At 36.4% G+C, this 27,663-nt stretch overlaps 1 protein-coding gene across 1 annotated transcript in view; it reads left to right on the top strand.

The window, feature by feature from the left end:
* TDRD3 (tudor domain containing 3) overlaps positions 1–27,663 on the top strand; it is a 215,916-nt gene that overhangs the window by 57,227 nt on the left and 131,026 nt on the right. Inside the window, exons 2-3 of the mRNA XM_055541922.1 lie at positions 8,727–8,811; positions 13,526–13,591. Coding sequence (XP_055397897.1) covers positions 8,727–8,811; positions 13,526–13,591 — 151 coding nt within the window. The remainder of the gene's footprint in view (positions 1–8,726; positions 8,812–13,525; positions 13,592–27,663) is intronic.

The following is a 27,663-nucleotide window of genomic DNA, read 5'->3' as shown; positions in this document are numbered from 1 at the left end:
AGATGTTCATAAGCTATTTTCCTATGCCGTAGAGAAGGGAAACTAATTTATTATTTCAGTGTTTTTGACTATATACAGCAAAAGCCTATAAGAATAATAGCAAAACCAAAAATTTTCAGGAGACATGTTTTATTCCACTTACACTGTAGGCCTAGAAACAGGATAAGCAGAGTGAATACAGAGGCCTTTATTTGGGTAGTTTTTATAAAAAATATAAAAAATATTTTTTAATGTTCTGGGAGTTTGCAGTAGATTGGCCAAGTCTATATTTGCTAAAATGAAAGATAGCCTTTAATGTAAGTGATTTTAAAAATTACCTTTTATGTTTTATTCTTTTCTAACTCCATATTAGCTTGAATAATTGGGACTTACTCAAGCTAATATAGAGACAGAATGGGAATATATTAGAGATCAATAGAATGGGAAAGATTAGAGATCACTTCAAGGAAGTTAGAGATACCAGGGAAACATTTCATGCAAAGATGAGTACAATAAAGGACAGAAATGGTATGGACCCAACAGAAGCAGGAGATATTAAGAAGAGGTGGTAAGAATACACAGAAGAACTATACCAAAAAGATATTCATGACCCAGATAACCATGATGATGTGATCACTCACCTAGAGCCAGACATCTAGGAGTATGAAGTCAAGTGGGCCTTATTTAGGAAGCATCACTATGAACAAAGCCAATGGAGGTAATGGAATTCCAGCAGAGCTATTTCAAATCCTAAAAGATGATGCTGTGAAAGTGCTGCACTCAATATGCCAGCAAATTTGGAAAACTCAGCAGTGGTCACAGGACTGGAAAAGGTCAGTTTTCATTCCAATCTCAAATAAAGGCAATGGCAATGACAAAGAATGTTCACTCACCGTATAGTTGCACTGATTTCACACTTTAGCAAAGTAATACTCAAAATTCTCCAAGCTAGGCCTCAGCAGTAAGTGAACAAAGAACTGGAATCTTGGTGGCTCGGCAGAGGGACCAGAGATCAAATTGAAAACATTGTTGGATCATAGGAAAAGCAAGAGAATTCCAGAAAAATATCTGCTTCATTGACAGATAAAGGCTTTGACTGTGTGGATCACCACAAACTGTGGAAAATTCTTAAGGATCGAAATACCAGACCGCCTTACCTGCCTCCTGAGAAATCTGTTTGCAGGTCAAGAAGCAACAGTACAGCCAGACATAGAACAACAGAGTGGTTCAAAATTGGGAAAGGATTACATCAGGTGTGTATATTATCACCTTGCTAATATAACTTATATGCAGAGTACATCATGTAGAATGCTAGATTGGAGAATGTAGAAGCTGCAATCAAGATTTCAGGGAGAAATATCAGTAACAGCATATATGCAGATGACACCACCCTTACAGCAGAAAGCGAAGAGCAGCTAAAGAGCCTCTTGATGAAAGAGAGGAGTGGAAAAGCTCACCGTTCAAAAAACGAAGATCATAGCATCCGGTCCCATCATTTCATGGCAAATAGATGGGGAAGCAATGGAAACAGTGACAGACTTTATTTTCTTGAACTCCAAAATCATTGCAGACAGTAACTGTAGCCATGATAGATGTTTGCTCCTTGAAAGAAAAGCTATGACCAACCTAGACAGTGTATTAAAAAGCTGAGACATTACTTTGCCAACAAAGGTCCACGTAGTCAAAGCTATGGTTTTTTTCAGTAGTCATGTATGGATGTTAGAGCTGATTATAAAGGAAACTGCTGAAAAATTGATGCTTTTGAACTGTCGTGTTGGAGAAGACTCTTGAGAGTCCCTTGGACTGCTAAAAGATCAAAGCAGTCAATCCTAAAGGAAATCGGTCCTGAATATTCATTGGAAGGACTGATGCTGAAGCTCCAATCTTTGTCCAGTTGATGTGAAGACCTGACTCATTGGAAAAGACCCTGATGCTGGGAAAGATTGAAGGCAAGAGGAGAAGGGGACGACAGAGGATGAGATGGTTGGATGGCATCACCTACTTGATGGACATGAGTTTGAGTAAGCTCCAGGAATTGGTGATGGACAGGGAAACCTGGTGTGCTGCAGTCCATGGGATAAAAAAGAGTTGGACATTACTGAGTGACTGAACTGAATTGATGTGGACTGGTAGTCTCAATGTGATAGCAAGTAATCATGTATAGATGTATAGATCAGAGACTCCCAAAACCACATGTGGCTATGTAATTTGGGTTTTATTCAGAAACAGTTAATACTGTTCTGCATTATTCATTGTGCAGATGTGTCCTTTATTTTTGATTGAGTCCCTATCCATTTGGGAATAATATTTTCATTCTTGATTTTTTTCATTGCTATTTTAAAGAATTTTCATGCATCATCAGCCTACTTTGTATTTATGTGCAATACTAGATTCTCTCCTGGATTATCTTACAAATTCAATTCTCAGTTCAGACTTGAATGGGCATTCATTGCTTGGAATGGTAAAGATAGGTAGAGGGGAAGAAAACTTCAGTGCACTTTTTAAATTATTTTGGCCAATTAGACCATTTTTCCCCTAAGAAATATATGGAAATAATGAGGTAAAGATGAGTTCTTATATGTGCAGTTTGTGAAATATTTAGGCCAAAGTAAATGATTTGATGACAGCTCTAGTAAGAATATTGTTTCAGTGCATAATTATGTTTATTGCTCTCCAAGAGTCATAAAAAGTGACTTAAAATACACAATTGTTTTCCTCTTTTGCTTGAAAAGTGTGTCAGCCATGGGTAATGTATCATTTGAGAGACACCTATAGCACAACCCTGCATGTCAAAGACAACTTGAAAGTGTATAGGATCAAACAGGCAGATAACAGATATAAACTAATATGATTAGTACAAAGTATGTGTGTCACATGCAGACTGAAGCCTGTTTGGCTAGACACTGCTTTGCAAAAAACTTAAAGCTAAAAATGAGAATACCTGACAGTAGCTGCTTAACCTATCTTCATACGGATAGTCACTAGACCTGCCGCCTTTCATTCAGTTCAGTCGCTCAGTTGTGTCCGACTCTACGACCCCATGGACTGTAGCACGCCAGGCTTCCCTGTCCATTACCAACTCCTGGAGCTTACTCAAACTCATGTCCATGGAGTCGGTGATGCCATCCAAGCATCTCAACCTCGGTTATCCCCTTCTCTTCCCGCCTTCAGTCTTTCCCAGCATCAGGGTCTTTTCAAATGAATCAGTTTTTTGCATCAGCTGGACAAAATATTGGAATTTCAGCTTCAGCATCAGTCCTTCCAATGAATATTCAGGACCAATTTCCTTTAGGATGGACTGGTTGGATCTCCTTGCAGGCCAAGGGACTCTCAAGAGTCTTCTCCAACACCACAGTTCAAAAGCATCAATTCATACATGAATGCTGGAAAAACTATAGCTTTGACTAGATGGACCTTTGTTGGCAATATAATGTTTCTGCTTTTCAACATGCTCTCTAGGTTGGTCATGCCTTTTCTTCCAAGGAGCAAGTGTCTTTTAATTTCATGGCTGTAGTCACCATTTGCAGTAATTTTGGAGCCCCCAAAAGAAAATCTCTCACTGTTTCCACTGTTTCCCCATGTATTTTTCATGAATTGATGGGACCAGATGCCATGATCCTAGTTTTCTGAATGTTGAGTTTTAAGCCAACTTTTTGACTCTTCTCTTTCACTTTCATCAAGAGGCTTTTTAGTTCTTTGCTTTCTGCCATAGGGTGGTGTCATCTGCATATCTGAGGTTATTGATATTTCTCCTGGTAATCTTGATTGCAGCTTGTGCTTCATTCAGCCTAGCGTTTCTCATGATGTACTCTGCATTATAAGTTAAATAAGCAGGGTGACAATATACAGCCTTGATGTACTCCTTTTCTTATTTGGAATCAGTCTGTTGTTCCATGTCCAGTTCTAACTGTTGCTTCCTGACCTGCATACAGATTTTCCAAGAGGTAGGTCAGGTGGTCTGGTATCCCCATCTCTTCAAGAATTTTCCACAATTTGTTGTGATCCACACAGTCAAAGGCTTTGGCATAGTCAATAAAGCAGAAATAGGTGTTTTTCTGGAACTGTCTTGCTTTTTCGATGATCCAACATATGTTAGCAACTTGATCTCTGGTTCCTCTGCCTTTTCTGAATCCAGCTTGAACATCTGGGAGTTCATGGTTCATGTACTATTGAAGCCTGGCTTGGAGAAATTTGAGCATTACTTTGCTAGTGTGTGAGATGAGTGCAGTTGTGCGCTAGTTTGAGTTTGAGCATTCTTTGGCATTGCCTTTCTTTGGGATTGGAATGAAAACTGTCTTCATACAGATAGTCACTGGAGCTACCCCCTGTAGGTGGACATACACTGTTCAGTTTGTCGCTGCTCTCCTCATTACATGTACATCATAGTCAGCGGTTAAGTTCAACTCAAGGGTTTTACCTACTTTCATAGGAATGAATAAAGGAAAATTGGTGCTCTTTTCCCTTGCGGTTTGTAATCCACTTACTGGTAATGGTGGCCCACTATCTGGATGTAATAAATGATATTAAACAATAGTATTTGTTCTTATCACACTTCCCTGTCAGTTGAGATTCTTGAATTGTAGTTTGGGCATGTCTGTTTTATATGTCCAAGTAACTTTAGAACGTGAGGTGAAGATAGTTTTAGTAGTGAGACCATTCTTATTTAAATATATATTCAGTACTTGTAATAGGAAACAACCTCTCCCCCAAATTGGTGGATAATAATTAGTTTTAAAGCTTTTACTTCTGAAGTAACAAGAGTTGCTCAGGATTACAAATTAAATGACTCTGAGAAAGACAGGATTTTAACATCTATTTATGAAACAAGAAGCACTTTGCAAAATCTTTTTTTAAAAATTTTGAGTGTTTATTAAGCTGTGATTTAAAATGGAATTATTTGGAGGTAAAATTAAGGAGAAATCTTAGTATATTTTGTAGTATGCAGAAATTTAGCCTTTTACTGCCTTGCTTGTCAATAAAATTTTATTTCGATGTGTTTTTAGCTCAGAATAGTAATGAGTGGTTTTGCACTAAAATCTCTACCAGAGGAGAAGAAAAAGTTGTGCCTCTGGGCTGTTTTAGTAAACAGGAGCTCTCCAGGGTTTGTTTCCTCTTTAAGGTTTTGCCCTTGGGTGTAAGTGTTCAGAGATCGCCTGTGGAAACTGATGATGATTCTCTCCCGTTACGGTCCATGTACAGATGTGCACAGGGATCAGGTCTGGCATGCCTGTTCTGATTTGCAGTGCTTTTCCCCCAGTGACCACATTAAGGCTGGTGGGTTTTGTGTTGTTTTGTTCTTCTTTCAGTTACTGTGGTATTGTGGTGAATCTTGAATCTGATTTGGGCATTACACTTTGCTTTTATCACTTGTTTTATTCACTGATGATACTGGCATCTTTAAATGTTTACAAAAACAAAAGATGAATTTGCAAATCTCAAGTTATGTGAAAATGGTCCATTATTGACAGAAGGATCACCAAGATGTTACTAGGGAGACCTGTGAATGGGGTCTCCTGTTTCTTGATAATTATAGAGTAAAGGTGTAAGGCTCAAGTCCTCTTATTTTTAAAAAATATTAAGGGTGAGGAAGGAAGACTTGTAAAACTTGGAAATTGAGACTGAGCTGTATTTTATAATTTCTTATATTCAGGAAGCCTACAGGCTTCCCTTTTTATATTTTATGGGATAGGTATTTTTTCATTGTTGTAACAATTTTTTAATTGTTAGTTAATATTAGTTTCCTGATTTTTTTACCATGGAAACTAGAACTATTCTTGTTTAATAAATCAATACTTTGGAGGCACTGATTTAATTTGCCTAATTGTGCTTTTTTGTGTGTGTTGATAAAATGCCTAGTTGATTATGAAATTGGTATGTATAGATGTTGGCTTTTGTTTATGAGAACAGAGTTACATTTCTGATATTAGCATTATTTGGTGATGGACAGGGAGGCCTGGTGTGCTGCGATTCATGGGGTCACAAGGAGTCGGACACAACTGAGCGACTGAACTGAACTGAACTGGAAAGCAGTGTGATTCCCCTGGAGGAGGAAATGGCAAACTACTCCAGTATTCTCTGGAACATCGCATGGATAGAGGAGCCTGGTGGGCTACAGTCCATGGGGGTCACAAAGAGTCAGATAAGACTTGGCACGCTCACACAATGAAAAGACTGCTACACTGAGAATCAGGACGCATTTTTAACTTTACCTTACTTAGAAGTTAGAAGTGTTGGTCACTCAGTTGTGTCTGACTCTTTGCGACCCCATGGACTGACTATATAGCCCGCCAGGCTCTTCTTTCCGTGGGGTTCTCCAGGCATGAATACTGGAGTGGGTTGCAATGCCCTTTTCCAGGGGATCTCCTGGTCTCTGACTTTGCAGGCAGATTCTTTACCATCTGAGACATCAGGATATTTTAGGGCAAAGTTTAGGTTAATATCTTTGAAAAAAGAGGCATTTTTTTCTTCACCTGTAAAGCTAAAGAGTTAAACTTTGAATACTTTTTAAGATTATTTCCAGTTTATCTGACATCCTGTAAGCTTTTAATTCTAAAAAGTTGCCTTTCTAGAAGATGAAGTATTTTATTAGTCATTGTATATTATTTCCCCACTGTAAGAATTTTGAAAGCTGTGTTTCTGTAACTACTCAGTCAGTGTTTAATATAGTACCCATATCCCTCTATATACTTTTGCTTCCTAAAATTGATCACAGCCTATACTGACCTCTCATCTCTTCCCCATTTTCCAATCAGAATGTCCCAGGATGTGTTTTATATTTTTTTTACTTCATGGAGATGCCCTTTCTGTGCATTCTTTTCCATTCCCTAGCCACTTTGAGCTCCTATAACATTTTGTTTATAGTTATTTTGGCCTTGTATGGTAGCTATTTATGTGTTATGTTATGCTTTATATGAGACTGTAAATGCTTTAAAGGAAGATATTTATTTTTCATCATCTTATTACTGATTCACACACATAGTTCTTTTCATACAAATCATGGGTTAATTAATATTTGTAGAACTAAATTTGTAAGATGGTTAGTGCCAGATACAGTCAGTGGCTGTGAATGGTGAAAAATCATCAGGGTAATAAGGAAGTGAACTTACTCATTCTGAATTAAAGCAGTGTTTCCACCATCTATGCTGCCAGCAAACATTTGTATTCCATGGTCACTCATGTACAATTTATTCCAGCCTCCTAACCATTTATTCTTAGTGACACATCTAAATACTTAATGCTTTTTTTCCTCTCTCTGTAACCCACTTGACTCCTGGCCTTCATTCATCATCGTAGTTTAGCACTGCCTTAGCAATGGCACCCCACTCCAGTACTCTTGCCTGGAAAATCCCAGGGACGGAGGAGCCTGGTGGGCTGCAGTCCATGGGGTCGCTAAGAGTCAGACATGACTGAGCAACTTCACTTTGACTTTTCACTTTCATGCATTGGAGAAGGAAATGGCAACCCACTCCGGTGTTCTTGCCTGGAGAATCCCAGGGACGGGGTAGCCTGGTGGGCTGCCGTCTATGGGGTCGCACAGAGTCGGACATGACTGAAGCGACTTAGCAGCAGTAGCAGCAGCAGCAAGCTTTTAATAGTGTCTAATTTTTTTAAACACATTCTTGCTTTGATTTTTATATACTTCCCTTTCTTTTACCTCCTTGATCTTATTCATAGGCTTATCAGCTTTAATTTTCTATTGCTTTTTGTACTCTATTTTTATTTCTTTTTGCTTGCTCTTTTACTTTTGAGAAATTCATCCTTTATTTCTTAAAGGCAAATGCTCTTTGATTACTGTCTTCAGGTAAAGGTGTCTTAGAATCAGACTAAGGTTGGGAGTTGATGGTGGAATTGCTGACCATCAACTCTGGAAGAGCCAAAGTTAGCTCTGTTAGACTAGTACTCCTGTATCTTTTCAGTGGGAGAATGTCTGTGGTCGCAATGCCAGCACCAGAGTATGTAATACTGATTACAAAAGGTGCCAAATTTTAATGGGCATTTTTACTGGTGGACTTTTGTGGGGGGGTGATGGTTGTGTTGGGTGTGGGTGAATTGGTAGAGCTGATTCCCTCCCAGCCTTTGGATTAAATAATTTTTCACCCTTCAGTTAATTATTGCTACAGATGAATGGTTGGTTTGGACTGAATAAAAGAACAAAGGGCAATAAGACAATGAGTAAAAAACTGAAAAGAGACAGGAAAAGTAAAAGATGTAAGGTAAAAAGTTGCCTAACTTTGTGCCACTTGAAATCAATAGTGTTTATTGAAGATTCTTAGGAACATTATGTTAGACAAAGGGGAGTTGAAAAGATAATGTGAGAAAGTATCTGAGAGGAAAGTTTTGTTGGATTAAATTTAAAACTATGCTGTTTTTAGTTCTATTTTTATAGCACATGTCAATCTCTAAGAGTTTACTCTGTAACTAAATATTTAAGTTGGATATTGTATTTGTGTAACAGGGAAGAGGAGCTTATTGATTCTTTAAGAAGCATATTGATGTTTAGATAGCTTTTCTTAGAAAGCATATGGATACTTTTATTAACATAATATCCCTTTAAAGACATAAAAGGAAAAATATGCATTCTCCATCCTGTTCTATCAGAGGTGGTAAACAGGGAGTATCCAGGACTCTCTGGTATTTGCAGTAGAAACATTGTATAGTAGAGAACAAAACTACTTGTAGACTTAAGAAAGTAATTTTGGTTAACTTTGATTTTAGAAAATATTAAGCCATTTATTTTATTTTAACAGGTATCTTTCAGATGAAGGCATTGAAGCTTGTACAAGTTCTCCTGACAAAGTCAATGTAAATGACATCATCCTGATTGCTCTCAATGTAGGTTTTATTTATTAACTTATAAACATTTAGAATCTGGAAGCTATATTTATGAAAAATATCTCATAGAATAAACTGGCTCTTATAAAGTGGAGAACGTCTTTCATTTTTATTGTCCATTTCAAGTTGCAGTGATGTTTGTTGAATTTGGTAATCTTATATAAGCCAATTATTAGAAATATATATTTCTTTAATGTCTATTATATGAAATCAGTGAAAAAGGGAAAAGTGCAATTAAAACTTTTTCACCTTATGATCAGTTATAGAATTTCATTACATTTATAGTAGCTATGTAATAGCAGTAAAAACTGATCATATTCATAGAAACAAATTGATATTGAATTTACATACAAACTAGCTAGGTTACAGCTTCTTGACAGTTGTATTTTTTATTTTGAAGTAACTTTTCCTGTTGATCAAAGTAGTATATACTGTACAGTATGACTACTTCAGAAAATACAGAAAAATAAAATAAGAAAGCCCAATAATTACTGTTAATGTTTTGATGCATTTTTCTTCCCTAGCTCTCTCCCTTTACCAATCTGTATAGCAGTGTCTTTTTTATAATTGAGATTGACTTTTAGAATTTTTTTGAAGAGTTATAAAAATTGTTTGAAGTACAGATGTGATTAAATGAATATTCTTTTTTCAATCTTGTGGTTACCCTAGTGGGAATTTTTTTCTTACCGCCTTTACAATCACAGTCTATTAAACAATGAAATTTATATGCTATGTTATATAATCAATGAAATTCAGAAGAGAATTACTGTCTGACAAATCCATTATGTCACTGCAAAGTAGGTTTAGCATAAAGCAGAAAGGGTGGCAACTGATAAGAACATATGAAATATAAATTAATATATAACTATAACTTTTTCTTTTCCAATTACTTAAATTTTTATTTATATAATTAAATGTGAATTTAAACATAGAATTTAAACATAAATTCTTACAGTTTTATTCAGTAAGACAAACAGGTTTTTTAGAAATTATGTGTGTTATCCATGACTACAGATGGGGATATTTATTAGTCATTTTATCTTTCCTTGACTTGCACCCAAATTAGTGAATTTTATTTTCAGGAAATGTTACAAAGAATCCCAGTTTATTTCTTTGTTCACTAAAAGCAAAAGACCTAAATAGGAAAAAGGCTTTGTGACAGTCTTCTCTTCTTATGATATTTATATATGTAGGTAAATAGCATTGAGTTATCTAAAAATTGGGTAACAAACTAAATAAAATAAGTCAACACAAAGTATTTGACCTGGTATACATAAGACGTACATGATGATTATTAGTGAATTAACTTGTCTTTATAATTTTCTTTAAAATATATAAATACTCCAGTCCAAAGCTCTCATGCCGTGTAATAGAATTAAAGAAATACTTTTAATAAGGATGAAGTCTATACCAGACAAGTAGTCTAATTTTCAGGTTCATAAACTTTGAAGTAAAATCAGTCACATACAGTATTTCTGTTGAAATTTTTTAACTTTTGAGTGATTGCAGGATGTTAATCCCTAATTGAGAAAGACTTGTATTATTAATTTTTATATATAACTTACTACATATTGGGAGAATAATCCATGCACAAGCTTTCTTACCTTCTCTTCCTCCTGTGGGGAACACACTAAATTTGTTCTTTTATCTAGCAGTGAACAAAGCAATAGTATGTATGTAGAGTGTTTCCTGCCCAGGAAAGTCCATTAGGCTTTTATCGGGCTGTTCAAAAAGGTACTCTCAGCCTAGAATGAAACAAAATTCTAGACATCTCCCCTTGAAAGCAGGTGTTTACCATATCACATTGTTAATACAAATAATTTAGGCTGTGGGCCACATTTTCAGTTAGGGAATGGTTCTGGTACCAAGTTCCCAGATGCCAGCTTAGGGCCAACTTTGTAAGTGGGCCCTTCTAAAGGTAGCAGCCTTAGAGGTGCTATGTAAGTCTTTTTAGCATGGATTAGTATGTTGAAAGGTGGGAGGTTTCTTAATTTTTACTCTGTAGAATGAGGAGTAAGGATTTAAGAATAATATAGAAATTCAGCATGGAGTTTTGAATTCCTGCGTTATTCAGAGCAAAATTAAGTGATAGTCTAGTCTTAAATTACTAAATAATGTGTAATAGTAAAAATTTTAAAAGATTATTTTAAAATTTCTTTTAATATTCTGTATAGTATAAAATGCTTTGCCAAATAGATGCTCTGCTGAACTTATTTGAGGAAATAAGTCAGGAATGTTGTTTGTGTGTGCACACATGCATCTTATAGGTTAAATATTTCTCCTGAATAATTAGTTATTCACTATAAATGCATTTTTGGACCCAGCTATTCTAGTGATCCTGATATAATGGCATCTGAATCATAGAATTAACTTTGATTTTAGGATGTTTAAAGATTTGGTAGGTCATTTTCATCTTGCTAAAAGAACAATGAAATAATCTTCCTTATATGTGTGTATGATACTTTAAAAGTTCTGTGAACTTTGAATACATTGTTCCTTTCAGTATGACAACAACTTTGGAAGATAGAATTGTTAATATATTTTCGATTTTACAGAGGAATAAATTATCCGGATTTAGAGAATTCCTGATATGTCATATTAGTTATAGTATACAGTAAATTGAAGTTTAGAATTTTAGTCTAGTGCTCATTTCTATAATACTTTATATAAATGCCTCATTTTATTTTACATTTTATAATTAGTGATAAAATCAGAAATGAAGGACCATGATGTATCATAAAATTTGTATATATTCTGTTTCTTTTATGTGTTTAAATATTTCATCTTTTCTGTGACTTTCAAAATAGTGATTTTTTATGAACTTAGTTGTATTATTTACTTGTTACATGCATTCAGATAATAACAGTATGCGTGTTTTATATTCACTAAACATTATAGCTAACGCTCATTAAATGCTTATTCTTTGTAAGTCATTGTGCTTAGTGCTTCACATGTATTATTTAATCTTCAAAACAGTGAAATGCCAGGATAAGAATTTTTTCCCCATATATTGCTTAGTATTGTCAAAGTAAAAATGTGTGCAACTTGAGGTTTGGTTTATAGTTCTTTCACTCTTATTGGAGACTGTACAAAGGATAAATCTGAAACATTGTTAAATATTTGGATATGGGGTTTAGTTTGCCTGGCAGTTCCATTCAGTGAATTGTACTTTAGGAATGATCCTTGCATTACATTGAGAAATAAAAGTCATGGTAGTAAAAAGACTGGAAAGCATCTGTGAGGGTTGTATAACATGTATTCTTGTTTCTTAAGCTGACTGTATGTGGATATTTCAAGTGAAGTTATATTATTGTAGGTGTTCAAAGGCAATGGCACCCCACTCCAGTACTCTTGCCTGGAAAATCCCATGGACAGAGGAGCCTGGTAGTCTCCAGCCCATGGGGTCGCTAAGAGTTGGGCACGACTCAGCGACTTCACTTTCACTTTTCACTTCTATGAATTGGAGAAGGAAATGGCAACCCACTCCAGTGTTCTTGCCTGGAGAATCCCAGGGACGGCAGAGCCTGGTGGGCTGCTGTCTATGGGGTCGCACAGAGTCGGACACGACTGAAGCGACTTAGCAGCAGCAGCAGCAGCAGCAGGTGTTCAAAGAAGACTATCCTATTTCTCTATGTGTTATCCTTTTATAAATAATACAGTAATTGTAATCATCTATTGATAGTATTTTTGCCTTAAGTCTAACATAAATTTCTCCCTTATAATTTCTGTGATTGAATGCATTCTGAGTCTCTTTTCTCTTGCTCTTGAGACAATGAAGAGCTCTGTTTACTATTATTTAAGGAATTAAAAAAAAGTACAAATTTAGTTATTGAACTAACCTCACTGTCTTAAGCATCAAGATAATTTCTTAGCTTAAATAATTAGGCCTTTTTCATGAGTAGTATTTAGTTTTCTTCTGAATAAATTTCTTACTATTCCTTTAGTTTTCACTTCTTAAAGAAGACTGAATCCTTAAAAATTTTATGTAGACTGTGTGTGTAGTTGAAGTTTTATTTTTGCATCAGAAATGCTATAGCTTTGTTTATCTTAGTCCTTTTTATGTTTAGCTTTGGTTTGTTGAGTAATATGTACATCTGGATTTTCGTGTAGTCAGTCTTTTGTTCACCAGCTTCTATTTCTGAAATTTGTTTAATAAGCAAATGAAATGTTTTTACTACAGTACAGTCTTACTGTGACTTCCTGCTTTTGTAGTAAAGAATATTCTCTGGGATATTTGTATGTTATGTAGCTTTATGTTAGGAGTATCACAGCCTATAGAGTACTGTACTTTCATGTCTCTGCATATCAAAGTTATATAGAATTTAGTTGTCGAAAATATACTCTATTTGTTCAAAGTAGTCATTTGGTTTTGGATTGTGACATTAATTTCTTACTAAGTCTATATAGTTTACATAAAATCAAGTTTTAGATTTTAATAAAAGGGTACCCAGAGAAATATGACCAGATGTAAGTAAGGCCTTATATATTACTGTTCAATTTACTGGTGTACTTTAAACAGTCTATATATGGGACTGAAAATGGTTGATTTTTACATATATAGATCTCATAATCAGTTGAAATACAAGCTACATTTAACATATAGTTAAATTCTGTTACTCAGACCTTAACTAATTTTGTCTTTTGTTTGTGAGTGAGATTAGATTTAGAGTCATTTTTCTCTAATTTTATTTTAATAATAATATTTTTATTTTAGACAGACTTGAGAACAATTGGCAAGAAATTCCTCCCCAGTGACATCAATGGTGGAAAGGTAGAAAAGGTAAAGAAAAATGTTAACTTCCTAAATTATGTTAAGTACAATAAATATGAACATCTACTAAATTACTGGAATTATTTTTTGTCAAGGAAGACTACAACTTCAAAATATTTTGGAGGGAACAAGTCACAAAGTTATCATTTGAGTGACTTCCTATATATATGGAAAATTATTAAAATGAACTTTTAAACTTTTGGTGACTTTTCAACATTTAAAAAATACTTTTGTCTTAGGAATTATAACTGTGACACACTTATTTACGTGTGAGACTTACCAGATATTGGAACTCAGAGGACCTTTTTGTATCTTTTTATATTAGTATCTGTTACCATATTTATTTAATGAACTTATTGATATAGGAGTATAAGATTGTGAGAGAATGTTAGAAACAGTTTGGCAAAGCTGTGCATTTGGTTACTGCTATCATTTTTCATAACTTATGTATTTATGTTATGAATTTTTTCAGTGATTTTTTGAAATACAAGGATACAGTTTTTGGATTTTAGATGCCAACTAGTCAGTCTTTTGGAGAAGGCAGTGGCACCCCACTCCAGTACTCTTGCCTGGAAAATCCCATGGACGGCAGAGCCTGGTAGGCTGCAGTCCATGGGGTCGCTAAGCGTGGGACACAACTGAGTGACTTCCCTTTCATTTTTCACTTTCACGCATTGGAGAAGGAAATGGCAACCCATTCCAGTGTTCTTGCCTGGAGAATCCCAGGGACGGGGGAGCCTGGTGGGCTGCCGTCTGTGGGGTCGCACAGAGTCGGACGTGACTGAAGCGACTTAGCAGCAGCAGCAGCAGTCAGTCTTTTACTTCTTATTCATTTATATTCAATTTCTTATTTTTATTTGAAAATAATGCAAACTGTGTCAATCAAAAATTTTTATATGCTGTTGCTCACTTTTTGAATTATTAATGAACATCTTTATAATTTGAAATACTTCGAATGTGTATGTTTTGAGTTTGAGTAAGTATTCTTATCATTTTAATACTCATGTATTTAAGATAGTTGCTATACCTTAGATATTTTAAATTTTAGATAATTTCAAAAGGTCTATAATGTATCAACATTTTTCACATTTTCTAAATGTTGGTCCTCATATGTGATAGGTGGTAATCATTTAGCTGGAAAGAGAACAAGAGTTTATAATCTGCCCTAGCTTTTGAATCAGATACTCAAGAGAAGAGAGTTCTACAGACTCGTCAGCAATTCATTTTAATGTTTAACAATATTCTGTGTAAGCGAATTTAATTGTATTTTGATCTAAATTTCTTATATTGCAACTTAAGTCCGTAATATCTTCTTTATCGTCCCTCAGGGAAATGGAGAACATCTGGTTACCTTCCCTTGTGAATAATTCTTCATATACTTGAATCTTGTAAATGTCACTGCTACAGGTTTCTTTTTGTTAAAACCATCTATCTTGGTTCCTCTGTTTATTCTGTCTCAGGCGTTCTATTCATCGTCATTGCTCTTCTCAGAGTCCTCTCCAGTTCCTTGCATTTCATTTTCTGGTTGTGGTAGTAGTTCTGACCTCAGTGTGCATCAGAGTCATCCTGAGGCCTGCCCTGCTACAACACAGAGTGCCAGCTTCCCACCTCACCCACTGCCATGTTTCTGACTCCATTGAACTGGGAAAGAGCCTGAGAATTTGTACTTTGAACAGGTTTCTGTGGGATGTTGATTCAGCCAATCTGGGAAACATACTTAGAAAACCTCTAGGGTGTAGAACTCCAAATTAGGCAGCAGTCTTGGACAGGTCTGATGAATGCAACAATTCCTCACAGAAGAAGTAACTAGTATCAAAGCAGTGCCTGTGTATCCTTATACTAGTCTATTTAAGAAAACTAGCATTCTGGATTATTGATTTTCCATTTTTTCTTTTTCTGTCTTTAAGGACTCTCAGAACCTACCACTGTTAAAAGCTCACAGGGAAAGGTACTGCAAGAGTTTTCTCTGCTATCTCCAACTTCTCAGAGCATTTTTGCTTCAGAAAATTTTATAAGTAGTCTCTTTAGAATTTCCTTTGAATATAGCTAACAACAATAAGATATAACTTAGAATATTTGAATCTAGAATTTTCTATACCAAATTTTATCCTTTGAATTATTCTTAATGCTCATGTGGCTTTAGTTTGTATGTAAAATGAGAAGATACAAAATAAGCCCTTTCACATGAAACAGAAATTGAGTGAGCCCTTTTCACATGAAACAAATCTCTGTTCCTCAGATTTGATTATATTTTCCCTTTCATTACCTGCTTCTGATACCAAATATAATTCTCTTCACAGTATTAGTGAAGATGTTTTGAAAATTAATTTTAATAGAAGTTTTAGAAGCCAACCCACTGGAGTTACTCATTTGTCTTTGGTTAAAATTTCATACATTATATAAAAATATATCTCCAATACTTTGGCCACCTGATGTGAAGAACTGGCTCATTAGAAAACACCCTGATGCTGGGAAAGATTGAAGGCAGGAGGAGAAGGGGACAACAGAGGATGATGGTTGGATGGCATCACCAACTCAATGGACATGAGTTTGAGCAAGCTCCGGGAGTTGGTGATGGACAGGGAGGCCTGGCATGCTGCAGTCCATGGGGTCACAGAGTCGGACACAACTGAGCAACTGAACTGAACTGCTTTTAGGCAATAATAAATGTTCAAGTAATATATATTTTTGACATGAATTACTTGTGCTCTTTGTCTATAAAGTAAGACTAAAATAGTAAAAGTTACTTTATTTGTGCCTTTATCGGAATGCTTTATTACCCGCACTTTAGCATGTTATTGGTGACAGAATCATTAAGACATGGCTCTAGACACTAAATTATGTATAACTGTTGTTTAAAATAAATTTTACATAAAAAATTTAAAATAAAATTTAGTTTAATCTGTGCATAAGATAAGCAGAGTATTTGAATAAGTAATCTACCTGTTCCTTGATCATGTCAGATTTTGGTATTAAATAATAATATTTTCTAATTTTCTTTTAATAATAATAAAAAAAAGAATTAAAGAACTGGATTACCTAGTGATCTTCCAAATAAAACATGCTAGAAACTAATTGCAAAAACTAATTTAGAAAATTTAAAGTGTGAGATAGATTAGCTATCTCAGGAAGCAGAGACAGTTTTGATGAGCTTCAGATACAACGTGGAGAGGGAGAATAAAAAAATTCTGGTAACATACTGGACGGATACAGATTATAGAATTTTTCAGCTGGACTTAAATCCTTATTCTTCCACTTATATTTTTGTGACTTCTGGAAAGTTATTTAATCTTGCCAGATTTTAATTTTCTTATCACTCAAATGTTATCTCCTTTATGACATTGAAGAATTAAATGAAAACCTGTGTGACTACATTGTAAATGTAGTGCAATGTGTATGACAAATATTGAGCATTATGAGACATTTAGGATAGTGTTTTTGTCCTGGACATCTAAGAATGCATGAATATTTATTACCTGACTTGGGTATCTTGTTACTGAGAGATCTCCAAGTGAAAGTGAAAGTCGCTCAGTTGTGTCCAGCTCTTTGTGACCCCATGGACTATACAGTCCATAGAATTCTCCAGGCCAGAATACTGGAGTGGGTAGTCTTTCCCTTCTCCAGGGTATCTCCCAACCCAGGAATTAAACTGGGGTCTCCTGCATTGCAGGCTGATACTTTACCAACTGAGCTATCAGGGAAAAACGGAACCCAGTAAATGAGGTAATGTGAATAGATGCTTCATTATTGACTGTGTTTTGGCCTCAATCCCTAATGCAGAACTTTATTGCTTGAGCTAAGTTGATCTTAGTACAATGGAATCAAAGTAGGCCAGAGTCCTTCTCTGACAATTTCCACTAAGTTTCATGCCAGCCAGTGATATTACTACTTTTAAGAGAGACGAAGCCAAAGCAAAAAGAATTTGAGAGCATTTGCCCCAGCTTTAAGAAGCTAATATTTAATGAGCAAAAGAAGAGAGAAGGCTGTCTTTTTACAAGCTACTTCCATTAGTCAAGTGTGGGCGCTTTTAAAGGGCTGTAGTCCTGTGTCTTACAACCCTCTTGGAAGCATATTTATTAGGTCCAGGGCTCCATACAATGTACTAGAGATTCCTCAAGACAGAGGAGCAGTAATGCTTTTTAGAGGTAAAGTAAAGGAATGTAGAGAAGAGTCTTCAAACTTCCTCTCCTGAGAAGTCAAAAGTAAATGCTTATGATGATGCTGTGTATTGTTATTATCATAATTAATAAGACTTAGATATGGCATTTTCAGCATTTGGAAAGGAGGCATGGAGAAGGCTATGGTTTGATAAGAGAGATGGCAATAGTTAGGAGAAGACAGTTAATCCTGGAACACTGAATCGATATCTTTTTTGCTGTAAAGACAAACTGGGACCTTCAGAAGGGCATTGTTACCTAGAGTTTGAAACTGAAGTTTTAAATTCTATTAATTATCACTGATTATTTGGGGAGGAAGTAAGATGGCAAACTCTTGAGAGTCCCTTGGACTGCAAGGAGATCCAACCAGTCCATTCTGAAGATCAGCCCTGGGATTTCTTTGGAAGGAATGATGCTGAAGCTGAGACTCCAGAACTTTGGCCACCTCATGCAAAGAGTTGACTCATTGGAAAAGACTTTGATGCTGGGAGGGATTGGGGGCAGGAGGAGAAGGGGACGACAGAGGATGAGATGGCTGGATGGCATCACTGAGTCTGAGTGAACTCTGGGAGTTGGTGATGGACAGGGAGGCCTGGGGTGCTGCTATTCAAGGGGTCTCAAAGAGTCGGACACGACTGAGCGACTGATCTGATCTGATCTGAAGATGGCAAAAATTACAAGTTAATTTTGTTTTTAATTAATGTAATAGTTTTGTGCACATTCTTTTCTCTTCCCTCCCATTCACTTTTTAATAGTATTTTGCAGTTCACATGTTTTCTCAATAAGGTTGCTCATAACTTTGATGCAAGGGTTTCAGACAAATTTAAAAAGTGGTGAGAGTGAGAATATGATGACTTTTCTCCAGGCTTCTAAGCCTAAGCTAGATTTTCCTGTAGGCAGTTTGTGTTTAATTTTTAGGCCATAAAATTTTTTTAGCACGGAGCAATATGTGCCAGGAAAGCCATATACTGCAATTTTTGAATTTTTCAGGGCAGGCTTTGTATTTCTAGATATGACAGGGCCCTAGAATATTTAGCTTCTCAGCTAAAAATCATGGAAAAAAAGTCATGACAGAAAGGAAGTAAAACATATACTTACTATAAAACTGTTTAATATTTGTTGTATTCTTTTTCAAGTTTAATATTTTGTTTGTAGTTATTTTCATAGCTTTGCCTTTGAACCAAGGTGTAGAAGTTAATTATAAAATATAGGTTAATGTAAAAATGCTTTATTACCAATCCAGGTATGTGAGGACTTTTATGCATTATTGTGGAGCCCTAACAGGAAAGGCTTTTCAGATCTGTGGGGTTTTTTCCATCTAAGTTCTAGGACTGACAGTTTGTATGTGCCTTTCTAAAGACCTAATTTTGGGGATAAAATTGACCTTCTGAAAGCCTCAGCAACACCAACATCAACCACAAGATGGCTTCACTGGCTTAAAATTCAAACTGAATGCCCTCTTACTGACAGTATAGAACTTGGATGTTTTTAAAAAGAAAAATAATTGAAAAATATTTTTAAGTTTTAATTTAAATAAATTGTATCATGTTTCAAATGTTAATCTGTTATGTGCTAAATAATATGTTTTACCAGTGTTTCTTTTAGTGAGTTATTAAAATTAAAAATGCATTTTTAATTTGAGAAAAAAATGATTACTGAAACTGATTTTACCATGCTTTATTTATAAGTGCTTATTGGTAGTTATTAGTAGGACTTCTGTGGAGTTTAAAAACAGTGCACAAAGCAATATGTATAGAATATATATTAGACTGATACTCTGATAATTGAAAAACAAACTGTTCACTTTGTTTTAATTCTCTCAGAGAACAAACAGCTATAGAGGTGAAGGATGGAAATAGGAAAATGACACACTGGCATGAGTGTTACTTTTGACTGGAGTCTCACAGTGTTTTTCTTGTAATTGGTTGGCTGCAATTACTTTGATTGAATAAGAGCAAATTATGTGCTGTGCTATTGCTTTGATGTATAAATCGATGCTTTTTCAGGCGATCTTAAGGGAAAACCTATTCAAGGTTATGGTCTTTTTGTCAGGTACTAGAAGAAGGCGATGGCACTCCACTCCAGTACTCTTGCCTGGAAAATCCCATGGACAGAGGAGCCTGGTGGGCTGCAGTCCATGGGGTCGCGAAGAGTCAGACATGACTGAGTGACTTCACTTTGACTTTTCACTTTCATGCATTGGAGAAGGAAATGGCAACCCACTCTAGTGTTCTTGCCTGGAGAATCCCAGGGACGGAGGGGCCTTGTGGGCTGCCATCAATGGGGTCGCACAGAGTCAGACACGACTGAAGCGACTTAGCAGCAGCAACAGCAGGCATTTAAAATGCCTTGTTTTTAAATTTTCTAAGAGGTAGAAACTTTTAGATCTTCTAGTATATATCAGATTATGATTCAGAAAGTTTTTCTTTTATTATTATTTATTTATCTGTTTAAACTCTTGATATATATGAATATCCCTTGAAAAATTTGAGATCGGGATTAGGGACTACCTTTCCAAAGCTATTTCTTTCAATATCTTTTGCTTTTAACCTGTTTTCTTCTTGACCTTTTTTGGTACAAGCCGCTAACTTACCTAGGAGAACTCTGGTTTTCGGTAAACACATCTCCTCTTTGTCTTTATTAAGAACCTACTTTATGACAGGTCCCATGTTAAATAATTTATCTGTGTAATCTTCAGAACAGCACTGAAAAGTAGAAATTATGATCAACTTTGGTTTTAGTTTAGAGATGAGGGAATCACAGCTTGTCTAAAATAATAGTTTTTTGTTGCTATAGGACCTTAATAATTGCTATGTGAGTGGGATGTTCTTCTCTCAACTGCCTTGCAAACTGCTGTTTAGTCTTCAAATTCTAACTTGAATGCCATGCTCTTCTAATTTTCTTGGTCTCTTTTGAACAGAATGAATTTTTAAGAATTAATATTCCCATTGCCCATTTTACCTACATGTTTTTAGTATGTAATAAATTTTATTATAGTTTTAGGATGTGTAATAGAAAGAAGACAGAGTTTGGTGTTAGGCATATCTTAGTTTGAATTCTAATTCTGCCTCTTCTGGCTGACTAACCTCTGTTAAAATACTTTGCTTTCAATTTTCCCATTTAAGATATGCAAATGATCCTAATATACTTTTCAGTTCTGGAGGTAAATTAACTTATGTAAAAATACTGCCACATTTTCTGGTGTATCTGCTAAGTGCTAAATAAATTATAGTAAAAAACTATGGTAAAAAAAAAAAAACACAGGAAATTTATTTATCAAACAATTTTTGAATGTATATTTGTGCTAAGTGCAGGGGCTTTGAGATCAACAGGACAATCCCTGCCTACTAATAAGAAATCAAGAAACCAACAGTTATCAGTATAGTGAAACAAATGCTATTATGTATAAGGAAGGTATGGCTATCTCAGCTTGACGAGCTTAGTGTGATGAGGTGGAGAGATTGCTTCTCTTGCTAGATTGTTAGTTTTTAGGCTTGTAATTCTCAGTAAGAGAATTATAGGCAGATCCCTAATTGGGGGTATATTTAATATCTTAAAATGGGAAGGTATATTTGGTGTGTGTTTAAAGATAATATATGTATACACATTCATACACACATTATTTCTATTTTGATAATAAAGCTACCAAAGTAAGATTTTTTTGATACAAACTATAGAAAATAACATTTGACAAAATCTTCTTGGCTGATAAAAATATATGCAAGATAAATATAGATAACATTTATGATTCCTAGAACCTGAATCTTTTCCTTTGTTTGGGGGAGTTTCCCATTTTCAAAGTCTTCGTGGTATAGAAGAAAATGCCAGTTGCTTTTCCCCAGCATCCTTTGCACCTATGCTGTGGACATGGACCTCAGCTCTACTAGTCAGGTATAGCTGCACAGGATATGGGTTAGTTGTACAGAAAAGCAGGAACCGTGGTTTTCTCTGGTAGTAGTAGAAGCTACAGCAAGATTGATAGCTGCAGGAGTGCTGGGGTCAGTGTCCAGGGATTGATAGCACAAGGAATAGAGCTAGATGCTTGAGTGTGTTGAATCTAGCTTATTCCATCTTATGAATGTTGATTATCAGCATCTCTTCCCTGATTAGAGGTCAGTAGTTGAAATCAGCTATGTTGTTGTTCTGTCGCTCAGTCGTGTCCAACTCTTTGTGACCCCATGGACTGCAGCATGCCAGGCTTCCCTGTCCTTCACCACCTCCTGGAGTTTGCTCGAACTCATGTCCATTGTGATGCCATCCAACCATCTTATCCTCTGTCATCCCCTTCTCCTCCTGCCTTCAATCTTTCCCAGCATCAGGGTCTTTTCCAGTGAGTCGGCTCTTTGCATCAGGTAGACAAAGTGTTGGAGCTTCAGCTTCAGCATCAGTCTTTCCAGTGAATATTCAGGGTTGATTTCCTTTAGGACTGACTAGTTTGAATTTAGCTATGGAAATTGGCAAATGCTACAAATTAGAGCTTCTTCTTTATTCTTCATATCCCAAATTGTTTCATCACCACACCACTGCCATCAAACCAGTTCTGTGGTTTGATTTTCAATTTTTCTTGCTGTGAAACCTACAGACCTAGTTCTCTAGTCTTCCTGCCACTTCTGTAAACTACCCAATGTCTTACTTTCAAAATGTTATGTAAATTACTTGAGCAATTTAAATATAATGTTTGATATATGCTAACATATATACTGGTGTATATATACCAGTAAAAGCCTTTGACTGTGTAGATCACAACAAACTGTGGAGAATTCCTCAAGAGATGGGAATACCAGACCACCTGACCTGCCTCCTAAGAAATCTGTATGCAGGTCAAGAAGCAACAGTTAGAACCAGACATAGAACAACAGACTGGTTCCAAATTGGAAAGGAGTATGTCAAGGCTATATATTGTCACCCTGCTTATTTAACTTGTATGCAGAGTACATCATGCAGAATGCTGGGCTGGATGAAGCACAAGCTGGAATCAAAATTGCCGGGAGAAATGCCAATAACCTCAGATACGCAGATGGTACCACCCTAATGGCAGAAAGCGAAGAACAGCTGAAGAGCCTCTTGATGAAAGTGAAAGAGCAGAGTGAAAAATTTGGCTTAAAATTCAACATTCAGAAAACTAAGATCATGGCATCCAGTCCCATCACTTCATGGCAAACAGATGAAACAATGGAAACAGTGACAGACTTTATTTTTCTGGGCTCTAAAATGACTGCACATGGTGACTGCAGCCATGAAATTAAAAGACAATTCATCCTTGGAAGAAAAGTTTTGACCAACCTAGACAACGTATTAAAAAGCAGAGATGTTACTTGACCAACAAATGTTCATCTAGTCAAGGCTATGGTTTTTCCAGTGGTCGTGTATATATGTGAGAGTTGGACTTTAAAGAAAACTGAGTGCCAAAGAATTGATGCTTTTGAACTGTGGTGTTGGAGAAGACTCTTAAGAGTCTCTTGGACAGCAATGAGATCAAACCAGTCAATCCTAAAGGAAGTCTGTCTTGACTATTCATTGGAAGGACTGATGTTGAAGCTGAAACTCCAATACGTTGTCCACCTGATGTGAAGAACTGACTCATTGGAAAAGACCCTGATGCTGGAAAAGATTGAAGGCAGGAGGAGAAGGGGATGACAGAGGATGAGATGGTTGGATGTAGTCACCAACTCCATGGACATGAGTTTGAGCAAGCTTCGGGAGTTGGTAATGGACAGGGAAGCCTGTTGTGCTGCAGTCCATGGGGTCGCAAAGAGTGTGACTCGACTGAGTGACTGAACAGTTTGTCTGTTGTAACATGCTTCAGATAGCTCTAACGTATGTCCATTTGTAAGTATCTGATATTCATTGATTTTTCTCTTTTGTATAATAGTAAACGAATCCCTGGTGGCTCAGATGGTAAAGGTCTGCCTCCTATGCCGGAGATATAAGTTTGATCCCTGGGTTAGGAGGATCCCCTGGAGATGGAAATGGCAACCCACTCCAGTATTCTTGCCTGGAGAATCCCATGGACATAGGAGCCTGGCAGGCTACAGTTCATGGGGTCCCAAAGAATCAGACACTACTGAGTGAATTCACTTTCCTTTCCTTTAAACTATTTAAACATACATAGTTATTCATTTTCCTGTTGATGGATATTTAGATGTGTTTCTTTTTTCCCTCTTTTTTTCTTTAAATAGTAGATGCAGTACTACTGCTTCTAGGAACAAACATATATTTTTCCTGGTGCACGTTCCCTTATATTCTTAAGGGAATATAATGAGGAATTGAGTCATTGTATGCTAGAATAAGCCAGCATTCAACTTTACCAGATAATGCCAAATTATTTTTCAAAGTGGTTGTATGGTAATTTGTATTACCATCAGTAGTGTATGCAGATCCCATTGATCTGTGTCTTTTGTGGCACTTGATATTATGAAATTTTTATAATTTTGGGGTTGTAAAATATGTTATTCTTCTTCAGGCTATTCTGTCCCTAATGGCCCCCTTCCCCAAGAAAGATTTTACAATCAGATGATGAAGTATGTTAAAATGGGTCAGAGTTTTGATTGAAATTGCGTTGAATCTGCATATGAGCTTAAAGACAGTTGACGTCTTTATGATTACTGCTAATAATTATTAGTGAAATGCTGGTTAGCTGCCTTTCTAAAGAGGAAAAAATAAAGGCCTTATATGTAGTATTTGCCACTATTTTTAATATAAAAATTCCTGCAATGGATGATTATAAGCTCTACCAGCCAACCTTTTTGACACCAGGTGTCGGTTTAGTGGAGGAGATGGTTTCAGGATGATTCTCTCTCATAAGTGGGAGGTGCAACCTAGATCTGTCACATGCACAGTTCACAGTTGGTTTCTTGCTCCTGTGGGAATCTCACGCCCCTGCTGATCTGGCAGGAGGTGAAGCTCAGTTGGTAATGCCAGTGTGGAGAGGAGCCTGACTGCAGTACATGGAGTCACTGAAGAGTCGGACACCACGTAGTGACTAAACAGCAGTAACTCTCGTTGCGGGGCACAGGCTCTGGGTGCATGGGCTTCAGCAGTTGCGATGCACAGACTCAGTAGTTGTGGCTCACTGGTCTAGGCAGGCTCTGGAATGCAGGCTCAGTAATTATGGCACGTGGGCTTAGTTGCTCCGTGGCACGTGAAATCTTCCCAGACCAAGGATTGAACCCAAGTCCCCTGCATTGGCAGGCGGATTCTTACCACTGTACCATTAGGGAAGCCCTTCGCAATTTATTGAAAGTATATAGGTTGTATATCTTTAGCAGGCTTTATAACTGGAACTTCCTATTTTTGTTGCTGTAAATGTTATTTAAAAAAAAATACTGTTTTTTTCTCTGTTATTAGTACACAAAAGGTAACTGATAGTTGTATGTTAATTTTAAATTTGCTACCTTATACTTATTATTCTTCATTGAACATGAGTTTGAGCGAACTCTGGAAGATGGTGAAGAACAGGGAAGCCTGAGTTGGACAAAAGTTAGCTACTGAATAACAACAACAACTTGTTCTTGATAATATATCTGTGTATTCTTTTATGTTTTCTCTATAAACATACCTTTTGACATTTCACATGAATGGAATCACATAATATATGCTTTGTTGTATTTGGCTTCTTTCACTTGGTGGTGGTTTAGTCACTACGTCATGTCTGACTCTTGAGACCTCATGGACTGTAGCCTGCCAGGCTTCTCTGTCCATGGGATTCTCCAGGCAAGAATACCGAAGTGGGTTGCCATTTCCTTCTCCAGGGGATCTTCCTGATCCAGGAATTAAACCTGGGTCTCCTGCATTGCAGGCAATTCTTTACTGACTGAGCTGTGTGAATCTGTGATGTAAGCATGTGTCAGTAGTTGGTTACCATTTATTGCTCAGTAGCATTCCACTGTGTGGGCCTACTACTTCTTTCTTTCCATTCTCAAGTTGATGGACTTTGAGATTAGTGTGCATAGGTCTCTTGCTGTTTTTTTCATTTCTGTTGAAAGTGTGTTTTTATTATTATTACTCCTTAAATTGTGTACTTGCATCTTTACTCTTTGCTTCCTGGTCAGTCTTGCTGAGTATCAGTTTCATTAGACTTTGTAAAGAATCAGTGCTAGACTTTGTTAACCCTTATTATATTTTTAGTTTGCTATTTCATTAATTTATCTTAATTTTCTTCTTTCTTGTACCTTATTTGAATTCATTCTGTTCTTTTTGCATCTGGTTACTTTAACTCATTATTTTCCTTTATTTTCTAATATAAGCATCTGGAGGCTATTAATTTTTCTTCTACCACTGGTTTAACTATATCTCAATGGTTTTATACATGTTATTTTCAATATCAATCAGTCCTAAATATTTTTCAGTTTATATTAATATTTCTTCTTTAATTGTAGAACATTACCTTTTTTTTCTTTCTGTTACAGATTTTGAATTCAGTTATATTGTGATCAGAGAATTTTGACTGAAAGATAGCTGTATTTGCAGTTTTGTAGAGGTTTACATTCTTTCTGGAATTATTTCTCCACTGATCTCCAGTAGCATATTTGGCACCTACCGATCTGGGGAGTTCCTCTTTCAGTATCCTATCATTTTTGCCTTTTCATACTGTTCATGGGGCTCTCAAGGCAAGAATACTGAAGTGGTTTGCCATTCCCTTCTCCAGTGGACCACATTCTGTCAGACCCCTCCACCATGACAAGCCCGTCTTGGGTGGCCTCACGGGCATGGTTTAGTTTCACTGAGTTAGACAAGGTTGTGGTACTAGTGTGATTAGATTGACTAGTTTCTGTGAGTATGGTTTCAGTGTGTCTGCCCTCTGATGCCCTCTTGCAACACTTATCAGCTTACCTGGGTTTCTCAGTGGAGAAATAACTCCAGAAAGAATGAAGGTATGGAGCCAAAGCAAAAACAATACCCAGTTGTGGATATGACTGGTAATAGAAGCAAGGTCTGATGATGTAAAGAGCAATATTGCATAGGAACCTGGAATGTCAGGTCCATGAATCAAGACAAATTGGAAGTGGTCAAACAAGAGATGGCAAGAATGAACATCAATATTCTAGGAATCAGCGAACTAAAATGGACTGGAATGGGTGAATTTAACTCAGATGACCATTATATATCTACTACTGCAGGCAGGAATCCCTCAGAAGAAATGGAGTAGCCATGATGGTCAACAAAAGAGTCCAAAACACAGTACTTGGATGCAATCTCAAAAATGACAGAATGACCTCTGTTCGTTTCCAAGGCATTCAGTATCACAGTAATCCAAGCCTATGCCCCAACCAGTAATGCTGAAGAAGCTGAAGTTGAACGGTTCTATGAAGACCTACAAGACCTTTTAGAACTAACACCTAAAAAAGATGTCCTTTTCATTATAGGGGACTGGAATGCAAAAGTAGGAAGTCAAGAAACACCTGGAGTAACAGGCAAATTTGGCCTTGGAATATGGAATGAAGCAGGGCAAAGACTAATAGAGTTTTGCCAAGAAAATGCACTGGTCATAGCAAACACCTCTTCCAACAACACAAGAGAAGACTCTACACATGGACATCACCAGATGGTCAACACTGAAATCAGATTGATTATATTCTTTGCAGACAAAGATGGAGAAGCTCTATACAGTCAACAAAAACAAGACCAGGAGCTGACAGTGGCTCAGATCATGACTCCTTATTGCCAAATCGAGACTTAAATTGAAGAAAGTAGGGAAAACCACTAGACATTCAGGTATGACCTAAATCAAATCCTTTATGATTATACAGTGGAAGTGAGAAATAGATTTAAGGGCCTAGATCTGATAGATAGAGTGCCTGATGAACTATGGACTGAGGTTCGTGACATTGTACAGGAGACAGGGATCAAAACCATCCCCATGGAAAAGAAATGCAAAAAAGCAAAATGGCTGTCTGAGGAGGCCTTACAAATAGCTGTGAAAAG

Source organism: Bubalus kerabau, chromosome 12, assembly GCF_029407905.1.
Source record: "Bubalus kerabau isolate K-KA32 ecotype Philippines breed swamp buffalo chromosome 12, PCC_UOA_SB_1v2, whole genome shotgun sequence".
In the NCBI taxonomy this organism is placed as follows: domain Eukaryota; kingdom Metazoa; phylum Chordata; class Mammalia; order Artiodactyla; family Bovidae; genus Bubalus; species Bubalus kerabau.
The sequence above is the reverse complement of the archived record's forward strand: the minus strand, read 5'-3'. Positions and strand labels throughout refer to the sequence as shown.